Consider the following 22928-nt stretch of genomic DNA (forward strand, 5'->3'; position numbering starts at 1 on the left):
CCATTAAGAACCGAGAGAAAAATTCAATAATTTTCTAATTACTCTGTTTTGAGGGGTTGTCAGAAATCTAGTGGCTGAACAAGCAGAGCAGCTTTCTAAAATGTTTCAATTGAAATGTTGAAGTGTTTTATACTGAAATAGTTATAAAATGAGAATTTGGAAAATTTCTTCCTCTCCAACCTCCAACTGCTATATTTTAACCTTTTCTTTTTGAAAATATTTGCTCGCTTGCATACTCCCCTCTAGAACCTGTGATAAAATTATTCTATTGCCATAACAATTTTTTACTTTTCATGATGGGATGTACGAATTAAATTATGTGTTGGGGTTCCTTTTAGTCTCTAGTTCTACTAGTATAGCTTAAGAATTGTAAGCTCTCCCAGTGTTAAATCTTAACACAGTAGACAGATTTTGAAATGTGTTGAAATTCTATAAAAGTATAGATTTGATAGAGAATTTAATAATGCCTGAAGCATCCCATGATCTTTTTCAGGTAAGAATATATGTTTTTAAACATTCAAATTATGCTTTCTTCCTTAATTATTAATGATTTCTTTGGAGTCACCAGGATAAAAATGGTAAATAAGAAGATTTGTTTACGTAGGCTAAAAAAGTGTAGGAGAATGATCAGGAACATTGCATCACACAATTATTTTCTCTGTCCTTAAACACGTACATAATTCCCTGAAAAACATGTAGTAGTTTGCAGAGACCACTTTGCACTCTGGTACTTGTAAGCAATCCACTTGTATGAGTGAATCAAGTGCCTCTCTGCCAGTTCTCTGTCTGGCACACATCCTGCTTTTATTGTTGTTGTGATTAGGAAGACTCACTATTATTAAATACCAATTATAACACTTGGTCCAGTTTTCTAAGATACATTCACACATGAATGATACTATTGGGAATTTGTTGTGTAACCCCCATTAGGCCTGCCAACCTTTTATTCCAAACTCTTAAGCACAAAACATGAACATTCCCTTAACTTTTTTTAATTTGTTCTTTTTCTCATGAACTCATTTTTGCTTTGGTCTTGGTTGAAGCTGAGAAAACAAATGGTGTTTGTAAACCTTAGGTTTTTATTTTATTGGTATCTTTAGAGATATCTTTAGGGCGAGTATAACATTTACCTCCTTTTGTTTTAAACAATTGCTTTGTGTTCAATCATATTTTTGCCATCTGCCACTGTTCATTTAAGTGAGTAGATAAAAGAAGCAATCCACCCCTTCTTTCCACACCACTTTGGTAATGCCTACTAGAAGTGGAGTGAGTAATTCTCCCACTTTCAAGGTGATTTGTTTCGTGTTAGTCTGTTCTTATGCTGCAATTGTTGTATTGAGCATTGTTCACTGGATAATTGAACAATATGATAAACATGCCACATTTGATTGCATTCATCTTCTCTTCTTTGGGAGAATCTTTTAGGTCTGTCAGAATTTTGTGTTTCCTTTGGATAAGCATGGGGCATCAATCACAGTTTTGTAATTCCTAAGATTATTATCCATGGTATTTGTTTGTTGAAGAAACCAGAAAGCATGTTTTCAATGAGATAGGACTGAAGAAAAAGTAAGGGCTATCCAGTTTGAATACCACTCTGGAGAGTTATTCTGAGGGATGTGAGACAAGTCACTTAAATCAAACTTTTCTCAGACAACTTTACGGGTTGGAACTCTAACTTGCAGTTGTAAAACTACTTTTAGTTCGTGTAGCCCCTGCACAGATGAATCTGAAGTCAGGAACTGTGTGGGCAACTTACTATAGTAAGTACTACCAGGTATATTAAATTTGGTAACTGGAACTGGTGTACAAATTTTGTTCTTTATTTTTGAGATAATAAAATCTTTTATCTAAAAAAAGAAGTTTTCAAAATAGCTTAATTATACTTGTGAACTACTCACATCCTGTGTCAATGAAGACCGTAGGAGAGCCAACGAATAGGCTGATAAGTTCTGTTGGGAGAGAGGTCTCATCTTTATATAGTAAATGAGATTTAGGGCTATTCATTGAACCTCTTGGACAAAACACAACATTGAACAGTTTCTCATTAGGTGAACATTGTCCATCTTCTGAACAGACAAAAAGTCAAATTTTTGGGGAAAAATCTGTGAACATATTTCAAAAATATAAATTCAGAAAGGTGTCAAATTAAGACTTATAGGCATTTCATGTTTTTAAGGGCTCGATCTGCAACCTTAATATTCTTTTAGTACTGTGTGTTTCTATATTTAGCATACATTACACATACATGGATTTGTTCCAGTTTGACAGTCCTTCACATGTTGTTTAGTGTGTTTGATTAGCATAATCACTGTGTGATTATTTCTCACTAGCCTTAGCATATGCAAATTCTTATCTTTTGACTGACAACCATTATTAGACAATCGGAGTATAAGGATTTGCATAATCTCTCTGTGGTTACAGTATGTATGTGTAATACCACTGTGAATGCAAATCCTTTTGCTCTGACTGGTTTCTGTACATTCAAGCAATTTGCCAGAAATACTGCTGCTGCCTCAGCATCTCATTGCCAAGTGGAAAAATCTACAAGGAAAAAAAAAAACCAAAAAAGAAGGGAAGAGGGAAATACTAGAGTCACGTCAGGAAGGTGATTAGACAACTGCTACAATTAAATAGCTCCAATAAAAAATAAAAAAAAGGAAAAAAAGGAAAAGAGACACACTCTTATATAATTTGAATAACAGAATAAAAAGTTTGCCTTGGGAATTAATTCTGAAGCTACAGAATTCAAGTTACATAAACTGGTTGCATTGTTTGGGAAGTGACTGTGATTTTCTTTTTGATAGATACAGCTTTTTACAAGAGAAGTAATTATTCTGTAAATATTGCACATAATTGTACTTGATGTAGGTATCTTATATTATTATGTTATATTTAACAAGGTGAGTAACATTTCTTTTTATGTACATAGAAAGCATCAGGTTAATTCTACTCTCAATGATAAGAGCAGAAATGCTAGACACTTATAAAAGTTGTACAATGTTGAGTTCAATTCACTACATAATTATTCACCATAATTATTAAGGCAATACTGAATAAATTAGCTATAAAAAGATAAACCATGCATGGTACCACATCTAGAATATGTATTTTAACTGTTTGACATCATACTGTTCTATTTGTACATGAAACCAAAATATTGTTAAACATTCTTTTTGTATGTGTGTGTGTTTAATTATGCTTACTAAACTCCTCCCATCATTCCTTTTGAATTGTGTTCTTTAGTTATTTTATAAGATTATCATTCAAAGATTAATGTAGTTTTGGGAAAAAAACCCAATCCTTTAGTGCTAACCTTAACAACAGGACTTATTTCTCATGAATAATATCAAATATGCTTAGAATCAAATTACTGAGCTGTTGTTGAACTGTTCTGTTTCTGACCTGGTCACAAGTATATTAAGAATGTGTCAGGTGGATTGTAAGTTATAGATCTGACACTTCCGGAAAACATCATATTCTGCACAGATAATTTTTTTTAATGTGCATAGTTGATAAATACTTTTAAGAGTGTTGGGATGGCTGTGCACAAACAGAAATGAACTGCAATGTGTGACACCCACTAGTTCCTGTACTTCCTGCAAGTTTTAGACCTGTAGCACTTGCCTTGTCCAGCTTGAAAGTGCAGCTGCGGTAGATGTCAAATATCTCTTGGAGAAGAAGTAGCTAGGACTAAGTTTCACAATGCCTATGATATGGGCAATGTAAGTCTGAAAGTCCAGCAGTTCTCCAAAATAAAAAAATTTCTGCACAAGTAATAATATAACAATGTGATGTATCTAATATAATATCACTGCATCTGTACAATTGACCAGCATGATTGCAGGGGAAATGACTGTGAATTCTTGATGCCACTGAGATCACAGAGGAACTACTCAGTTTTCAGTCGGAAATAGATAAATTATTCCATGAGAAAATTTCTGATTCTAAAAGTCCCCAGGCTATAACTGACAGTGACTTTATGCCATTGAGGAACATCCCTATAGCTTAACCTTTCTGTGTTTCTACAAGTATGGCAGAATTATAATGAAGCAGGCAGTTTTATGTTTGAACTGGTAGGTGTTAAAACTGCATCTATTGGGCAGTTTTAGAAATGGATCAAGTTCACCAATAATTATGAACTATGGAGGACATGACAATATTTTAGAGTTTTTGCTTGGTAATGGCAAAGTTTGGTACAGGATTTACACTGTGTCCAATGCTCTTACAAGTTTCACTGTTTGTTGTAATGTAAGAGAATGAATGAAAGGAGCTCCCACTGACTTATCTTTATCTTTTTATCAACGTTACAATGATAACACAATGCAATCTTACAGTGTTACAATGAAAATAACATTAAGGGAATTATATTATGAGCAATTATATATAATTATTATATTTTTATATATATATAGTTATTTATATTCTGAGTATGGTTTCTTGCCATAGGTTTGCATTTCTACAAACATATTTGAGAGTAAGTACAAAATTAAGTCAAATAAGTACATTGTAATATTATTATTGAATATGTTAGCATCTGAATTTTAAGAAGATCTGAGAGGTGTTGGTACCTGGGTCACTAAATTCACTTAGCTGTTCAAGTAATGGAAGTCATTCCTTATGTGTTTTTTTTTTTTTTTTTTTAATTACCACTAAAATGGTCTACAGCAATTTTTTTCTGAGATCTTCAATGACCTGACATGGTTTTCTGCTCACTTAGTGTAAGACCATAGTGATCTGAGACAATCTTTTCCAGCTAATTTCTTTGGTTTTGAGGTTAAAATACTTTCTCTACTTTTTTGATTGCTTTAGGCCTACCATATGTTCTGAACAGGCTGTGGGAATCCGTGTTATTTTCATCCTTTGACCTGGATGCTTTTATTTATAGACATTAGTGCATTTCCATTAATTTATTGCAAACTGTAAACATTTGAAATGCTCATGTCATGCCTCTTGGTTTTAATACATAATTAAAAAAAAAAATCCCTTGGATTTATATCTTTTTGCGATTTGAACCTTTGCGGGTCAAACTTGCATGTTTTCCTTTGCTATTGGCTTGTTATTGTTTTTAACTTAGGCATATTCTTATGCCTCTGGAATAAGAAATCACAGAAAAACAACCACGAAAAATTAGACATATTAAAAATTACTTGAAATTCAGGAAGAGCTATGTGTTTGAATTTCAGTTTCAGTGTAAAACAATTCTTCACACACACAAAAAAAAAATGGAACACTGAGAAATTATTTCTGGAAAATATGAAAATTTACCTTTCCAAAGGATCAGATTTCTCTGTAGGCAAAACATACCATCCCAGGTTCTGCACTATACAAATAGGTGTTCAAGGATAGCAGCTGTTGTGTTGTAGCTGCCAGTGCAAATACATTATGGAGAGGAAGTAAAGGGACATCTTGCCAGCCTTGGTCTTCTGCACAGCTTTGAAAGTTGAATGATCATCTCTCATGTGAATTGCAAACCTCTCTGTCCTTCACTGTAAATGAGAGTAAATTAAATCAGTTTAATCTAAGAAATAAAATCCAGCAATTGTAATATAGCACTAGCAATGAGTAAAAAGCAAATTTTATCAAAGTTTATCATGATAATTTTTATTTTGAAATTGAATACCACTTACAGAATTTGAAATATAATTTATATGTGTAATTAGCAATGTTCAGTGAGCCTAGAAGTGCCTGGAGATTATGTTAAGTATCTCACCACTTGCTGATTATCTCAGCTATATGATATTATTTCCCCCTTTATACTTCCCTGCAATCCTTGCTCTCTATTTTCTGCAATCAGCTACCTCTCTTTATTCCTCTGACTCTCAGCAGGTCTTCTCTGTCTTCAATATCTGTGAGATCTTAATCCTTATCATGCTGCACCAAAGTATCCTGTTACCTCTCTAAGATTTCCTGCATAAAACTTCTGGAGGCTTATCTGGTGCTTTTTTGATGTTTATTTGGAACTTATGGAATGGCGATGTTTCCCAAAGAAAATCTTCAAGGAAAAATAATAATGTAAAATACCCCACAAGTATTCTGCCCCAACTTTATTAGAATCTGGGGTTAAGTTTTTAAGTTTAACTGTGCTTTTCAGTATCAAACAACAATTCTCCCATCCTTGAAAATGTTCAAGGCCGGGCTGGATGGGACTGTGAGCAACCTGCTCTAGTGGAATGTGTCCCTGCCAATGACATGGGGGTTGGAAAGAGATGATCTTTAAGGTCTCTTCCAATCCAAACAGTTTTATGTTTTTATGAACTGGCAGAGAAGGGTTTATTATTTTGAAGCAGCTTTTCTTAATCAGCTTGAAAGCTATCAAGAACACTTCATTTAGAGCCACAAACACAAATCATCCTATTCACAGTAACACCATGTATCTTTATATCTAGAAGTCTATATCTTTAGAAACTGAAAAGGAAAGGTACAGATAGGTTTCCGTATAAGCAGATAAATAAGAGAAAATCAGTGGAGTGATTAGGAAAGAAACTCCACAGTTTTCCATGAGGCCAAAATAAAAGTAAGTATAACATAGAACAAGTATTCTATACATTCATGATTTTTTTTTTAATTCTAAAAAATTGTTTGTCTCATTCACAATATGTAAGCATCAGTTGCCCAAGAAATCTGACCTGATTTGTAGGTAAAATTCTTACTTTGAAGATGGGTAAATCCGATTAAAAAAAAATCAGTTGTTCCATCTTATTTACCATGGTGGAACCTTTCATTTAACCCTTGGAGTGTTTCTTTGTTTGCTTTCTGAAATTATGGCACTTGTGAGAAAATGTGAAAGACACGTATTAACACTAAAGGCTATTACCTCACATTATCTCACAAGTGCCATAAATTAAGAAAGTCAACAAAGATGTTCTTTAAAGCATCTCACAGCTCTGGTTAATGTGAAGTCAAACAGTTACACTTGATCAAAGAATGCACAATTTCTTGTTACTGTGTGCTAACTTTTTCATATATTTGAACTTGAGGTTTCCCTAAGTATTTTAGACCTGCAGTGGCAAAAGGAACAGAATTTCTCCAAACTTCAGCAGTAGTGAAATTTAAGACCACATCATGCTTTAGTATTGAAAATAGTGAGATACAGGTCTATTCATCTAGCTGGCAAAAAAAAAAAAAAAAAAAAGGAAGAGCTTTTACTATTTATTTACTTTTCTATGTAGTGGTCTTCTTCCTGGTCTATATAATAGTATTTTTGGACTGTGGGCTTTTTCAAGATCATGTTACTCGGTAAAATGAATGTTCCTAACACATGATTTCATCACTGCAGGAAGTCTTACACAGCATGTTGTAGTGTTTCAGCACTTGATATACTCTCACCTTAGCTATCAGTGTTATTTTGGGGTTATGTTACAGTAGCATCCCTATATTCTAGGTGGGATTGTTGTTCTTTTATGCGGGTGGTTGCATAAATGTATGAGGTGTTTCACTTTCACTTCAAATGGAAGAGGACGCTCGAACTGAGCATGTCTTCCAGACTGTCCTATAAAGCTCTCCTTTTTTCCTTGGTTCAGTTGGGCTTTTTGTGTGTGTGTGTTGGGGGGGTTGTTGTTTTTTTTTTAAACCAATCTGATTTTCTTTTCAACGGGAATTAATTTAAAGACCTATTTCATATCTGACACTGAACAGCTGTCAGGTGATGCAGAAATTCCATAGTGATCTGTTGTGAATTCACTGCAATAGAGGCCGTGACTGTCTACTATTACAGCTTTCATGAATAATTGATTACTCTAAGGAAAAGCTCTGATTCTTTATTTATCAAATAACCCTTTGCTAACAGACTAGAATACAGTGAATCATGGAGACATGAGCATGGAAAAGGATGGGGTTTTTTTCAGGACACATACAGATTATGCTGCGTGAATACTGGTTATCAGAATTAGGTAAAATCTGTGAATTTTTAACTATTTAAAGAAAAAAACTATCAGTGGCTTAACAAAGTTGTTATGCAGCTATTACAAGATTTTTAAAGTAGCTTTCAAATGCTTCTTGTGAAGAAGAAATATGAATAATTTTGATCAATGCATTTGGGGAAGTTGACTTCAATCATCCACGTAAAACAGTCTCTTGAGTAGTTTTTGTAAAATTCTCTGCCAAAATGGTACACTTTTTCATAAGGACCCTTACTTGCAGACACTATCAGATCAGTGTTTTGGTAGAAATTAGCTCAGAAAAACCTTTTTCATAAAAGTCCAAATTCATCCTTAAATTAGATTTTATTTACAATAGTTTCCTCTAAATGATAGTGAAAATAATCTTTGGAGGATTTGGATTTTTTCATAAGTTGTGTAGATGTTGTTTCATGGAAGAGATTAATTTATTGGTTCATGGGAAATTATTATTATTTTCATAATACTGAGCTATTGCGTGCTATTCTGGAATTATTTGAATATTATATTCCTTCACATTTCCATTAATCCTTTTGATAGTAATTTTATTTAAAATGTTCTTGTTTCATTTATTAAGCTAGATTTTCTATGATATAAAAATCTTAAATTGGTGTTTTGATAGGTAAACTTTTTCAGTGTTTACAGCTTTTACCTTTCTTCAGTAAAGGGAGATTGGTACATATAAAATTGAAACAAGGATATCTATTTCAAGACAGCTAATGACACTTTTCTTTGTTCCTTTTTGCACTACCTCTTTGTAAAACTGTATGAAGAAGAAATATTCATTTTCAAAGAAAAATAATAGTTTTTCTGTAGTGTGAGGCATGGTATGGCATGATGCAAAATCTGTTTTGAAATTATAGATAATATAGCACACAGTGGAACAGCAAAAGCTTTCATTTTTCTTCTTTTCTCTTTACAGATGGACCCAATTCAAAAAGCTGTAATAAATCATACATTTGGAGTTCCTCTTCCTCATCGAAGAAAGCAAATCATATCATGCAACATTTGCCAGCTGAGATTTAATTCTGATGTAAGTCGATCGTTTTGTATCAGATTAGAAATATGTACTTATCTTCTAGTATGTGCCATAATTTTCATAAATTGAACCTAAATGAAACGTTGTGAATTCAGTTTGTCGCTCAGCAGATGAAAAGGTTGTAGGATGTTTCAAATAAACACAATTGCTTGGCAGTTTTTATACACCCAGCCAGATTTTCTCTGCCAATATAGCCCTGCAAGCTCATCAACTTCAGTTGTGCTGCACAGAGCGTAAACAGAAAAAATTGACTGATCCATTACTGCTAATAAGGTTGATATATTTGCTGGATCCTAATTCTTCTACCAGTACCTATGTACCTTCAATTGGCTCCTTCTTTACCTCCTCTCACTCCTGCAGCAGTGAAACAGAGCAAGCTGAACTGGAAATGGTCCCTAATACAAAGAGGAAACCTGTCTCCAATAATTACCCAAGGAAGCTGTGCTGTGATGTTCCTTAACATCACAAGTAACACCTGTTATGACAGAGAAAAGCCTGAGATTTTAACTCTTCTATTTCCTTCTCAGGGTCATTGTGTGTGCAGGCAAAACCTGACATAGTACAATATATTTCCTTCTGCTATTCTAGTCTCTTCAGGAAGTTTCTTGACAGGGACATGGCTAGTGGAAATTAATCTTCCCCACTCACTACTTGTTTTACTAATTTAAATATGGAAGTTACTTCTGTCAGAATAAAAATGTTTGAATTTAGAGTAAGGTCAAACCCAAAAGTGTCCACTAGGGTCCTTCGTCATGCCAGTCATAGGAAGAAGTGAAATAATTCTTGTGTGCTCCTGCTTCTTTGTAGGCAGATATTTATGTACAGTTTGTACTATTTTTAGTTTATTGGTTATTTATTAAAGCCAGATCTTGTCAAAAACTTGAACTTTGAAGCCTAATTCTAAGGATTGCCCTCCTAAGGGAGAAAATAATACAGCTCTTTTCATCCCACTCAGCTTTTTATTCCTCAGAAATAATTTAAATAAGATCTCAGTCACAATTTCCAGACCAGTCAGCATCACATATTTAATTTTACTGACAACTCCAGGTTTTCTAATTCACCTACTGAATGGACACCTTCCTCTTATAACATTGACATAATTTTCAAAGAGTGGTGCAAGGAAGGATAATACCCTCTCTGGAGTTGTCATGTCCCTCACAGATAGAAATAAAGGAGTCAAATTAGGCTCTTCCATTTAGAAGCCAGATGCCAGAATAAGGACTGTGGATACTGAGTCATTCATGAGGAGGGGATGATGGAGGCTTCTGGGCTGCAGTGGATCTCACCGACTGAGCAGCCCAACTTATCACAGTTTTCAGCTTTGTCTTAGGAAAAAGCATGTCACACTGAATCATACAGAGTATATAGCTACAAGAGATATCAAACGCTTTAGTGTAACATACCAGAGTGAAACATCTCCTTTCCAAGAGGGTATACCATTTGTTAGTCTGCAAAAACATCCAGACAAAAGAAAGGATGAACACATCATTAAAATGACTTAGTCATTAGCAGTTACACAACTCGGATTGATATATGGAGTGGAAAATTTTCCAGCTGACAGGCGTTAGACCTTTTCCAGAATAAAATGTCTGAAATAAAAATGCTTCTACAGAGAAACAAACAAGATATCAGTGCATACTGATACTTTTTACTCAGAGGACTGCTATGGTCCCATACTGTTCCTTTTCTGGCTCTCTTAGAAAGTATTCCAAAAAAGAGAGGGGAAAGAAGCAGTGGCCATTTTCAGAGTCATCCATGGTGTCCAAAAAACTCGTTTCAGAAGAAATTTATTAATTTAAGCTGTTCACAGAAAACTCTTGGAAGACAAGCTGTTAAGCAGATATTTAACTGTCCCTTCACACCTTCAGGTGTTAGAGGCTTGAACTCCAAATAACCTACACTACTCAGTAGAAGGTTGTTTTAATGCCCTCCTCTCAGAGTAGATCAATATTAACTTTATGGAAGGGGGAGACCTTCTTGATGAGTATGTTTCACTTTCCACTTCTAATATTCACCTAATTTTTAAAGCAATTCCAGTGTTGCTGATTGATGGAGAGATTACGATCCGAAAGTTGTCCATTGATTAACCTGGGATGATATCTCCTCCCCTTTTCCCTACCACACAGAAGCGATTTGTGGATGTCTTTATGATGGTCTCTTCTCATTCCAGTGCTTATAGTTATTACTACTGAAAATCACAAAGTGCTCTGCTGAGGTTTTTCAATACATGAGATGTAATCACGGTTCCATTTCAGTTTAAGAATGTTTTTTTGCAAAGTGAGAGGAATAGGCAGAGCTATTTCCTCCATTGCTTAGGTAATTCTGAAATGTCCACCAGTGTATGAAGCAAAAATGTGCTAAACTAAAGATTTAATATTGAGACTCAAAGGAAAGATTGCTTTGAGGAAAAAGAGCTGTTAGCTATCATTTTTTGATTACTATATGAATGGCAAGCACACACATTGTATGTTTTTCTCCTACTATCATAAAAATTTTTTCATTTACTCAATATTCATACCTTTCATTTTCATCATATTTTATTGAATATGATTTAAATCCATAACAACAATAAATACCTTTTCTGTCTAGAAACCTAGGCTTTGTGTCTCTTCTACCAATATGTCTCTATTTTTAGATGCTGGAGATAGGATTTATCAGAAAGTAATGAATAGAAATTCCATTTATCTGCTGCACAGCAATATTATGAAAATGTTTACAATAAAACTGGTCTGTGAGACTTTTCATTTTTGCAGAGAATACAGAATTTTCTCCCTTTTGATATGGATTTCTTTAGGAGCAGCAAAGCTTTTTTTCAGGTTACATGGTATCAAAATTACATTAAAAAAAATGAGAAAAGGCAATACAATAGTCTAAAATCATTTAGCTTCTTTGTAAAAGAGTTTTCTATAAATCTTCATGACAGCTTTGTGTTCAGTGTTTCTTTTTAAAATAAATCTTTTCACAAAAGGGAAGGGAGGAAAGAGCAAATAACCAAAGCCTCTCCATGCTGAGAAAAGACATTAGAACAGCAGAGGTAGGTTCTGTGGAGTCCATTTTTTTTTTCATTCAGGGAAATCTATATACAACATCTACAATCACATTGTGCATCCAGTACAGGGCAAAACATTTACATATGTGCTTGGGTGCAAGTGCCTGTATTGTCATTTAGATGTTGGTAGCTGCTGAAAGATATTGCACCAGGTCAGAAGAACTGTTAAATGCATGCTTCACATTAAATATCTGCTAAAAGTACCCTGTAAAATGAAGTGCAGCTGACTTCAGTAGGATAACTCATGTACCTATAGGTAGCTGTAGAAGTAAATTTTCTGCTAATGGCTTGGGAAAAAGAGAAAAAGAAAGCACTTACTAAATTTTCCTGTCTTGACTATTTCATCTTCTTTTGCCCACATTTCTGATTTCAATATTTGATGAAGTTGTCAAGTTATCGGTATCTATCAACAAGGTCAATTCTTCCAAAGGGGTTATCTATTTTTCTTCCCTCTTGTTAATGCAGATGGCTGAGTGATGATTCAGTTTGCCTTTAAAGAAAGGTTGGACAGAGTTCTGATGTGTTCACAGGATTTGAATTTCATTCTGATACACTGTAAAAATATTTCCAATTATGTTAGCCAGAAATTATTGTTTTACTTAAATAGCAACCACAGTAATATTTCTCTGAAAATCAGGAGCTGAATTCTCATCAGTCCTTATTTGTTGTTTTTTACCTTGTTTTTCTCCATCTCTATAAAAAAAAGTATCACCGAATTGATATATAGTTCAACTCTATGAAGCCATCAGAGTTCAAAAAGTGCTCTTGCAGTTAAACAACAGTGAAGAATTTTTTTGAGGATAAGGATGCAATATAGCTCTGCAGTATTTTACCGTGGTTCTAAATTTTGTGGGGAAAGAAGCAGGACCAAAGGACTTATATCCTATTTAGGCTATGCTTGACATCTAGAACGAATGATTAAAGTATCAATTTGTAAGCACCTAGGGTATAATAAGGCAATAAGAAACAGTCAACATGAATTTGTCAAAAACAAATCATGTCAAACCAATCTAATTTTTTTCCTTTGACAGGGTAATTGGCCTAATGGATAATAGGGAATAAATAGCTGTGATATATTTTGGCTTTAACAAGGGTTTGTAAAGTCCTATGTGACAGTCTTGTAAAGCAAGTAGGGGAATATGGTCCAAGTGAAATTATTAAAAGTTGGTTGCACAACAGATTGAAGAACTGTATTGAAGAACTGTAGTGAAAATAGTTGCTGATGGTTTCCTGTCAAAACAAAAGATCACAACAAGTCAGGATCTGTAAGAGTCTGTTCCATTCTTATTGCTACTCTAAATTTTCATTAGCACTGTGCCTGATAGAATAGAGTATACATATACCAAGTTTTTGGATGACACCTAGATGGAGAGTGGCAGGCTCCTGATGGAAGCTGGTAAGTTCAGGATTGGAGTCCAAAATTATCTTCAGCAGCTGGAGAAAATAATCTGGAATTCTGACAAGTGCAGTAAATAAAAGCACAAACTATTGTGCTTAGACTGGAAAAAGTAAATGCACAAGCAGTAAAATGAGTACATGTCTGGCTTAATGGCAAAAAAGGAATCATAATCCAAATATGCATTAAGAACGGATACTGAGGGGGGGAAGAAAAAAAAAAAGAAAAAGGAAACCACTCAACTAATCCTGTGATAATTTTTCCCCCAAAATGTAACATTTCTCATTAGGTAAGTATTCCACAGCAAATATTCAAGAGCAGCCCTGATCAGAAGGACTGGGTGTGCTTGTGGATGACAGACTGGACATGACCCAACGATATGCACTTGCAGCCCAGAAAGCCAACCCTGTCCTGAGCTTCATCAAAAGCAACATGGCCATCAAATTGAGAGAGATGATTCTTCTCCTCTGCTCTGCTCTTGTGAGACCCTATCTGGGGTACTGTATGCAAATCTGGGGTCCTGAGTACAGGAAAGACATGGATCTGTTGGAGCAGGTCCAGAGAAGGGCCACCAAGATGATCAGTGAGATCAAACACCTCTCCTATGAGAAAAGACTGAGGAAGTTGAGGTTGTTCAGTCTGTAGAAGGGAATGCAGTGGGGAGACCTCATTGTGGCCTTTCAGTAGAGGAGGCCTATAAGAAAGACAGGAGCAAACTTTTTAACAGGGCCTATTTTGGTAGAAGGGGTAATGGTTTTGAACTGAAGGAGAGTCAGTTTAATACAGATATAAGAAATAAGTTTTTTAAAATGAGAGTGGTAGAACACTGGAATGGGTTTCCCAGAAAGATGGTAGATGCCCCATATCTGGAAACTTTCAAGGTCAAGTTAGACTGGGTTCTGAGAAACCTAATGTAATTGAAGATGTCCCTGCTTATTTCAGGGGTGCAAAACTAGATAACCTTTAGAAGGTCTCTTCCAACTCAAACTATTCTATGATTCTATGATTTGAAATTGACAATGCCTCAGGTGAAGAATTATTTATAGCAATGGTCATCATACTTCCACAGAAACATAACTGGTTTCAGAATTTAGAACACATCCACTAGTATGACAAGATGTGAAAAGAACTTCACTCAGCTAGGGAAAGCAGAAAGAACTGGATAGATGTACAGTAGAAAATACCAGGAAAATATAGTAGGTTTTCCATATCTGAAAGGAGGTTAATAAGAGTTTAGTGACCAATTGATTTTTGCGTTCCTTGGTTTTGATAGAAGAATAAATTTGATTAGCTCTTCAGTTTAATTTTAATGAAGAAATTTTTTGTTGAACTGCTTGGTGAAACAATTCTCACTATAATAGTAGTGAAGTTCTGGAAGAAGATACATAGGGACAGCTGAGGGATGCCTGTTGGCAGAGAGTATTCGCAAATTAGACACCTGTTCCTGAAGATGGACAGGAAATGCTGGATGTAGTCCCAGACCTGAGAGAGGGATTATATGACCTACTGCTTGACTACTTTGCAAACCTGTTTGTGTGATTTGGAAGATATAACAAAGATTTCATTCCTCGTCCATGCCAAATGATGGTCACACCTGTAGCTTCTATTTCCACAAAAGAGGGGAACTTTAAAATGTTGGTCCATTAAGAATCAGGAAAGGCTGGTGCAGATAACTGCTAGAAGTTATTTAGCATTTCACCCTTCTGATTGCAAATCTGTTATTTTTCAACTTTCAGAGATATCCTTAAATGGTGTTTGAAGCAGTCTGTACTATTTGCCTCGACCACTGTTCTATGTGTGGCAATAACAACAGGGTCTTATTTTTTACATGTTCTGTTGTATTTCCAATTATGGGTTAGATTTAGATTTACAATTGATCTGGAGTCCTGGGTCCTGGTTTGGTATAAACAAAACAATTTCTGCTTGAATTGTAATGCACAGCTCTTTTAATCAAAGTCACTTGTTGCAGGTATTGCCAGTCAACAAGCACATTTATTTATTTGTTATCTTAGGACATTTTACTTTTCTTTTCCAAATTAATGTGCCTGTGTTCTATAAATTCATCAGCCTGATTCTTTAAGAAGGTTCTCTTCTGCACACATTTAGAGATACTCAGCATCCCCTTACAATCAGCGTTACTCTATTAGGGTATAGTATTGATTACAGCACTTATACCTTGACAGGAATAAAACTTCATCCAAAATTAACTTATATATATATGTGTGTGTGTGTGTGTGTAATTCCATATATATATATATATATATATATGTATGGAAATGCACTCATAAGTTGACACTTTCCCAGAGGTACTGATTCATGGTATTCACTAGAAAATGTAGCAAGTAATCATAGAAAGTGTGGAGATTTCCATGGGATAACTGGCATTTACACCAACACATAATAGAAACCCTAAAGAATTATTAAAAAATATTTCAAGATATTTGACTTTTTGGCATTCCAAAAGTCTAATCAAATAGCATAGAATATTTTGCATTTACGTTGCACACATGAAAAATTTTGAAAACAACCTAGTATAATTTACTCGGTACAATGTTCAGTGGAGTCTGTTTTTATAGGCATAGCCTGCACATTTTAGAAGCATTAACTCCTCTTTCCTATACCACAGTTTTAAAAACCATAATATGAATTGCAGTCAGACCCTGTGCAGGTCTGGTCTTTCCCTGTGTTTTATTGTTTTATTATTATTAAAATTGTGTTCTATTTTGAAAGAAAATCTTAATTTGGTTATAAGTAACCTTTTTCATGTAGGAAATAAATAACTTAATTTATAAGTTATAAAATCCAGAATAATCTGTTGAAAAGTAGTAATAAATTTTCACATAACCTAAAGTTTCTTAAATGTTTAATAGAAAGTAAAAATAATTTCCTTTTGTTGTATAAAGGACTTTTCTCATAATTTTCACTTTCTATATAGTACTTCTATGAATCTATACATGCTAGAAGTAGAAATTATTCATATCTTGTTGTTTAGCTTTAGAGTACTTTTGGAGGTGTTGAACTGGGTCCACTGACTGATATCCTAAGCTCGTGACTATTTCCTTGCCTCTTAAGCACTGGCTGCAAACTAAATATTTTGGGTGACCCTCAGTAGCTGCTGTGAGTGGTCTCTAAGTTGTATGCAAGCTGTGGAACTCTCTGCACAAACTCTTCTCTAATCCTTGCACCATCTCCTCTCTCGTAATGGAAGTAACCTATTCTGTCTAGGAAATCTGTACTGTTTCAGAACATGGACCAACCCAGAGGTATCAGGCTCACAGAGGCATTGCCTGAGGTCAAGAAGACAGTAGGAAAGAAGGAAAGTTTTGAACACGAAGGAAGCACATTCTTAATGTCAGCTGATTACTCAGACTGTTGCTGACAGGGAGAGAATGGAGTGCCTTGTTATCCACTGTATTTGTATTACAAGACTTACACTTTCCTCTCAAAATTCACTCTCCAGCCACATTCAGCAGTGATAGTTGAAGAGAGAGTGTCTAAATCAAGCTCTGGAACACGCAGCTCAGGGAAGTGGTTGGTTGACCATCCCTGGAGGTATCTAAAATTTGGGTAGAGGTTGCATTTAGTTACATAGTTTAGTGGTAGATTTGGCAATTCTGTGTTAATGGTTGGACTTGAGGATCTTAAAGGTCTTTTACAACCTAAACTATATATCCAGGAGAAAGGAAAGTCTAATGTTTCCAGCTACCTAGTCCCTGGACAAGCAGAGGTTGAGGTTTGCGGAGGACAAAATCTATGTCAGCTGAATATCAGAGTCGGTATAGAAACATGATGCTAGAGAGATTAAAACGTTCAGATGATCATCAGATGTTGCTGTGTAGGACTTAGATTATGTGAAACTTAGATATTTTTATTTTGTCAATGCTTTCTTCCTACCGCTGTTCATCCTATGAGATTTTTTCATTTTCAAAGCATTCACTTATTTTGACAAAACAAGTCCATTGTGCAGAAGTTTTGACATCTCTTTTAAATTACTTGCATTTGATAGAAATGATATGTTAATAGGCAATGGCTCTCTACAATAGTCCTGTTTATAATTTGCAAAAGATTAATAACCAGTATTCTGACTGGAATATAAAAGGTTTCTGCTTCTGGCACTGCAGTGAATGGTTGCATATTTGCCCGTTTGGGGCCAACTTAACTTCTGCTGGGGCATGGATCACAGAATTGAAAAGAGCAGAAGGAAAGGCAGAGGTGATAGTAGTTAGTAAGACAGAAAGTTGGAAATAAAAGCAACCTCTCTCCTGTGTTTGAACACATCCATGTGTTTTACTATCAGAAGTTTCCTTTCTCTCAGAAAAGGTTAAATTAATATAGAAGAATGTACCAGAAAACATTATACTGAGAGGCAGGATGCAGATCTAAATGGTCTCATAGGTTCTAGAATTTCCAAAATCTGCTTTCAGTGTCGGGAGCATGCTTAATGTGGATTATCTGTCATGCGCTGATGACTTCCAGGCAAATTACATATTTGTTTCCAGCTGTTTTAATGAATTTGGTCCCGTACCTACATTCTTTGGGTTACAACAGAGTCAGAAAGATTTTGAGCCTGAAAGAGGGTGGAGGAACATGAGAATGAAAATCAGATGCTGAAGTTGGGCAGGTAGTGGCTAACTAGAGTTTCTTTGAAGTCTTTGGCTGGAATTGTGGGAAAAGAAGACAATGCTTAGTATTATTTATTTGTATATAGAAAAATACCATTTTATACATGGGGAATGGGTATAGACAGGGGAAAACATAGTATAAAAGAGGGGATAGGAGGTCTCTCTTCTAGTTCTCTATTGTGCCATTCATGGAAAAGACTGCCTGTTTAAACTTCAAGGAGACAATTCTCTGCTTTTCAGTTCTTGCTATTCACTTGTATTTGAAGCAATTTTTGCCGTCAGCTTCTTCAGTCAATGTGGGAAGTAAATCAGTCAACTCTAATAAGCAATTGAAATCTATGAACAACTGTGCTGGGGACTCTTTACAGAAACCACTTTCCATGAGCAAGTCATCACCTAAAAGGAAAGATAGATTTTAAACTCCTTGTAGTGCAATCTTCATCTACCCTTTTATTTTTTTCTAAGTTCTTCCTTACAGATTTATTTTTAAAATTGAGAATTTATACAGTAGAGAATCTGAAATTCTGGATTATTACTAGTAGGTGCAGATAAAAGATTTCACTGTAATAATGGCAAAATGCTGTCTACTTTTGGTTACCAATTAGTGACTCCTTCTTGCTCACTTTCTTAGGCACTGTTAAGGACATAAAGAAGAACTTGCAGAAGAGAAACAGACAGGGGTATATGCCAGTCTAGTTCATAGAAAGAGTACAGAGTGAAGAAAATGTGCAGCAAATTGTATTTTTTAGAAAACACACACATGCCCACACACTAATTTCTTCTAAAAATGCATTAAGAGAAACGTTGTGCTTTTAATTGGCTTTGGTTGTTTATATACTCTGCCAACATGCATAAAATCTTTCCAAATAATCTTACACTAACTCTGGACACCTCTTGCTTTTCTCTTTATGGTCAGTAAAATTGCACTCCCTGGGGTAACTGTGATATATTTTTTTCCACTGTATCTGTGCAGCCTCCTCTCATAGCAAATGTAATATTTACTTTTGTGAGAATTACTACTAAACGTAACTGCCCCTGATGTAAACAAATTCCACTTCAGAACTTCCAGGCCTGACTTTTTCAGTCCTTTGTTCTTTTATCACTCCTCTCATGTCTTTTACAGTCTCTGGAGATATTCCTCTTCTGTGTACTTACTTACTCACATTACAGCTAACAGCTGGGAGCCTTATCCTCTGAGGGAGTGGATGCACAAGCCAGTATCTCTTTTTAAAAGCTTTATATTGGAATAAAAAAGCATATATTTGAACTATACTTTTGAGGGTGTATTGCCCACACGCGTGCATTTTTTTTAAACTCAATTGAAAATGAAGTCTTTTAAGGTTTTAAATGGCTAAAGGGGACTGACTTCTTTTCAGCAAAGAATTCAATGCAGCACTTACACCTAACTTCCCCATGGCCTTTAAAAGCTGGATTATGAATTCAAAACGTATTCAAACTTAAGTAATGGTCTACTTGTAGATGATGCAGGTACTTTCACATATATAATTGTTTGATGAGGTGATCAAAAATTATGATTTTAAAAATAAAAGGGTTTATTCTGTTTGTTGTTTATATAGGTCTCGTGTCATGGTGGGATAAGTTTAGATATAGATGCATGGCAAATGTACTGAATTAATTTATGTTAGCAATTTTTGATGGGCATAAATGTTTCTTTTTTATTCCTTAGAAAGGAAACTTTATAAGGTAATCTCTGAACAGGTTTTATCCATTCCCCATCATAGCATACTTTCTCTGCATCAGTGGACTTGTCATGATAATCAACTTTTTTGTCCCAACCATCAATCGCTCCTGATTACAGCTGGGGAGAAGTTCTGTTCTGTTGATCAGCCCATCAGTGCACATAATGTTACACCTGGAGACAAGTGAAAATCATCCCTTGGTGGGAGAATCACTTGTCTTCAAGCCTTTTGTCTGATGTATTTTAATTTACATTTAGAGTCTTGATGAAATTGTCAGTGCTTGCTTTGATTTTATTATTTCTTGGACAAAAATAATAAGTTTAGTTGATCATTCCCTACATGATTAGAAGAAGAATGCTTTTCTATTTCAAATAAATTGAAACTTTTTCATTTCATTGTACAAATATTGTAATAATTATAACTATATAAATTAAAAATCAAATTGTTATGTGGTACTTCACTAGAAGAAAATATATGCTTACACAGAATTTTTGCAAAAGCTATTTTGTTGGCTTTTAATTGGATATTTAGCTAGGGCTATATTTATCTTCAGTATTCAACGTATATGATGTGGCTGTGTAGCAAATTTCATAGCAATTAAATAGTTAAAATAAAAGGCATTGTTTCTTTCTTTAAGGGAAATATGTTTTAAATTGTGATCCTTACTGAATAATGCTTTCCTTGTAATAAAGGTGGTTTTCAGATTTCACAAGAAAGATGAAATTTCAGCTTGAGGAAGTACTTTCTATTTTGTTAGTAACTTAAATATGACTTGTAATTAGCTATCAGAAAGACCAGATGTAGTTTAACTGTACCATTCTTTTTTCTCCTATGGTCACTTTTTTATTTTAGGTATCTTTTCTAAATTATCATTGTCTCAAGTTTATCCTCTCACAGCATCAAAAAACCACAACATATATGTCTACCATAAATCTCATACCTCAAGGTCTACAGAACGAAGTGTAAATGAAGAAGAAAGAATGTGAGAGGATGGGATAATAAAGATTTGATTAGTAATCATGTTTTTACATAAAAGGTTTAATTAGCAGTAGCTCTTTTTCCTATTCCTGCTGGTCATTTTCAGGACAGTGATATATTGCTTTTCTACAGTGAGCCATGCCACCAAATAGAAGGTGTTATGTTTTCATTAGCTGCAGACACCTCAGCACTATTATCTCTCACAGAGCAACACAAAACATGTCCAAATATCATAATTCAATAGGGCAGTTATATATACAGTAATTTTAAAACTATGGGGTATTTGCTCAGATGTTTTGTTTATTTTTAAATTGATGATAAAAGCACTAAATTGCAAATCAAATAATCGCTGAGCCTCAGTCCTTATGTTCTGCCTGCTTGAATACCTTGTTTGCCAAATACAAAATTCCATCACTTGTGTAGTAATTGTTCTTCCAAAATGACAATCTGTTTATTTTTATGGTTTAGTAATTAATGTGAGCATATGGCATAATTTTTATTTTACAGGTACATCGATCTGCATTACCTTTCCAAAGACTCCTACTACTTATTGTAATGACATAAGGAAAACTTTTTTTTGTTATTGAATAGAGATTTTTAATGACTCTTGCTAATACAATTCCAGTTAAATAGCCCATCATAAGTTACCTGTCACGGCTTTAATTTATTCTCTAACATACATTTCATACCAGAATTACATGTGGTGATAAATGGTTGCAATAAAGTAAATTTCTAATGTAAATACATTTTGAGAAGCAGGAATAAATGAGTTAAAAAGTCTGAAGATGTCAGAAAACATGGAATATATAGAAATAATTAACACCTTGGACACTGGAGGAATGAAGATTTTTTTTTACTGATTTTAACAGGTTTTTCTTTTCATAATTCCCAGTGACAAGGAATTTTTATTCTAAAATTATTGTACATGAGTAATTTGTATCTCTTTAGTTCTTGAGAAGACTAAGAATGCAGCTTCCTTCAGAGAAGAGCTATGAAAATGTACATCATATATATGTAAAAGTGGTGTAGTACTATTTTGGCTTTTCTTCTAGAATCTGAGTCCTGTGTCTTGATTGGTGAGACAGGCCTGCCCAACAAGGTGAGCCAACAAGACATGAGATGCAGAGAGAAGCCCATCATCTTTGTAGGTTTCTTAGCTTGACCTGTGCTAACTTAGTGCTGTTGGAGGTGATGTTTCTACAAAAAAGCTTGGCAAGAAATAAGGAGAGGACAGTTATTCAGGAGAAGAAAGGGGCAGATGTAATGATATTCAGCAGCAGGGATCATGAGGAGTGGAGACAGCAGTGAGAAAACAAATGTTCTAGTACAGACTGCTGGCTAAAATAGGTTGTGTTGTATTAATAGTCACCACTTAGTCATTTCTCTCTCATAGGATTCCAGAGCTTAAGGAAGAAGTAGAGAGGCTAAGGAGTATTAGGGAAGGTGAAAAGGAAATAGACTGATGGAATCACACCCTTTCAACCCCAAAAGAAGTCCAGCAGGAATCAGAGAAGCCCTGCCCATCCTGCCATCAGGCAGATGGAACAGACCAAGTCTATGGGACCAGATGGGATGCACCCACAGGTGATGAGGGAGCTGGCAGAAAAGCTTGCCAAGCCGCTCTCTGTCACTTATCACCAGTCCTGGCTCACCAGGGAGGTCCCAGATGATTGGAAGCTGGATAATGTGATGCCCTTCCACAAGAAGGGCTGGAAGGAAGACCTGGGAAACTACAGGCCTGTCAGCCTGTCCTCAGTGCCCAGCAAAGTTATGGAACAGATCATCTGAAGTGCGATCACACGGCACCTACAGAATGGACAGGGGATCAGACCCAGCCAGCACAGGTTTAGGAGGGGAAAGTCCTGCCTGACCAACCTGATCTCCTTTTATGATCAGGTGACCCACCTGGTGGATGAGGGGAAGGCTGTGGATGTGATCTACCTGGACCTCAGCAAAGCCTCTGACATCACCTCCCACAGCATACTCCTGGAAAAGCTGGCAGCCCATGGCTTGGACAGGGGCACTCTCTGCTGGGTTAGGAACTGACTGGAGGGCCAGGCCCAGAGAGTGGTGGTGAATGGTGCTACACCCAGTAGGCAGCCGGTCACTAGTGGTGTCCCCCAGGGATCAGTGTTGGGCCCAGTCCTGTTTAATATCTTTATCGATGATCTGGACGAGAGGATTGTCTACCATCAACAAATTTGCAGATGACACTAAGTTGGGGGGCAGGGTTAATTTGCTGGAGGGTA

The 22928-nt window shown here is 35.4% G+C and overlaps 1 protein-coding gene across 4 annotated transcripts in view; it reads left to right on the forward strand.

The window, feature by feature from the left end:
• The window catches only part of ZNF385D (zinc finger protein 385D), a 413250-nt gene that overhangs the window by 307008 nt on the left and 83314 nt on the right, over positions 1 to 22928 (forward strand). For all 4 annotated transcript variants that reach the window (XM_039390611.1, XM_027744900.2, XM_027744902.2 and 1 more), the window contains one exon: positions 8818 to 8928. In XM_039390611.1, the coding sequence (XP_039246545.1) occupies positions 8818 to 8928 (111 nt within the window). The remainder of the gene's footprint in view (positions 1 to 8817; positions 8929 to 22928) is intronic.

The sequence above is a fragment of the Pipra filicauda genome, unplaced genomic scaffold (genome assembly GCF_003945595.2).
Source record: "Pipra filicauda isolate LSUMZ 115617 unplaced genomic scaffold, ASM394559v2 scaffold84_size4826128_pilon, whole genome shotgun sequence".
NCBI lineage: Eukaryota > Metazoa > Chordata > Aves > Passeriformes > Pipridae > Pipra > Pipra filicauda.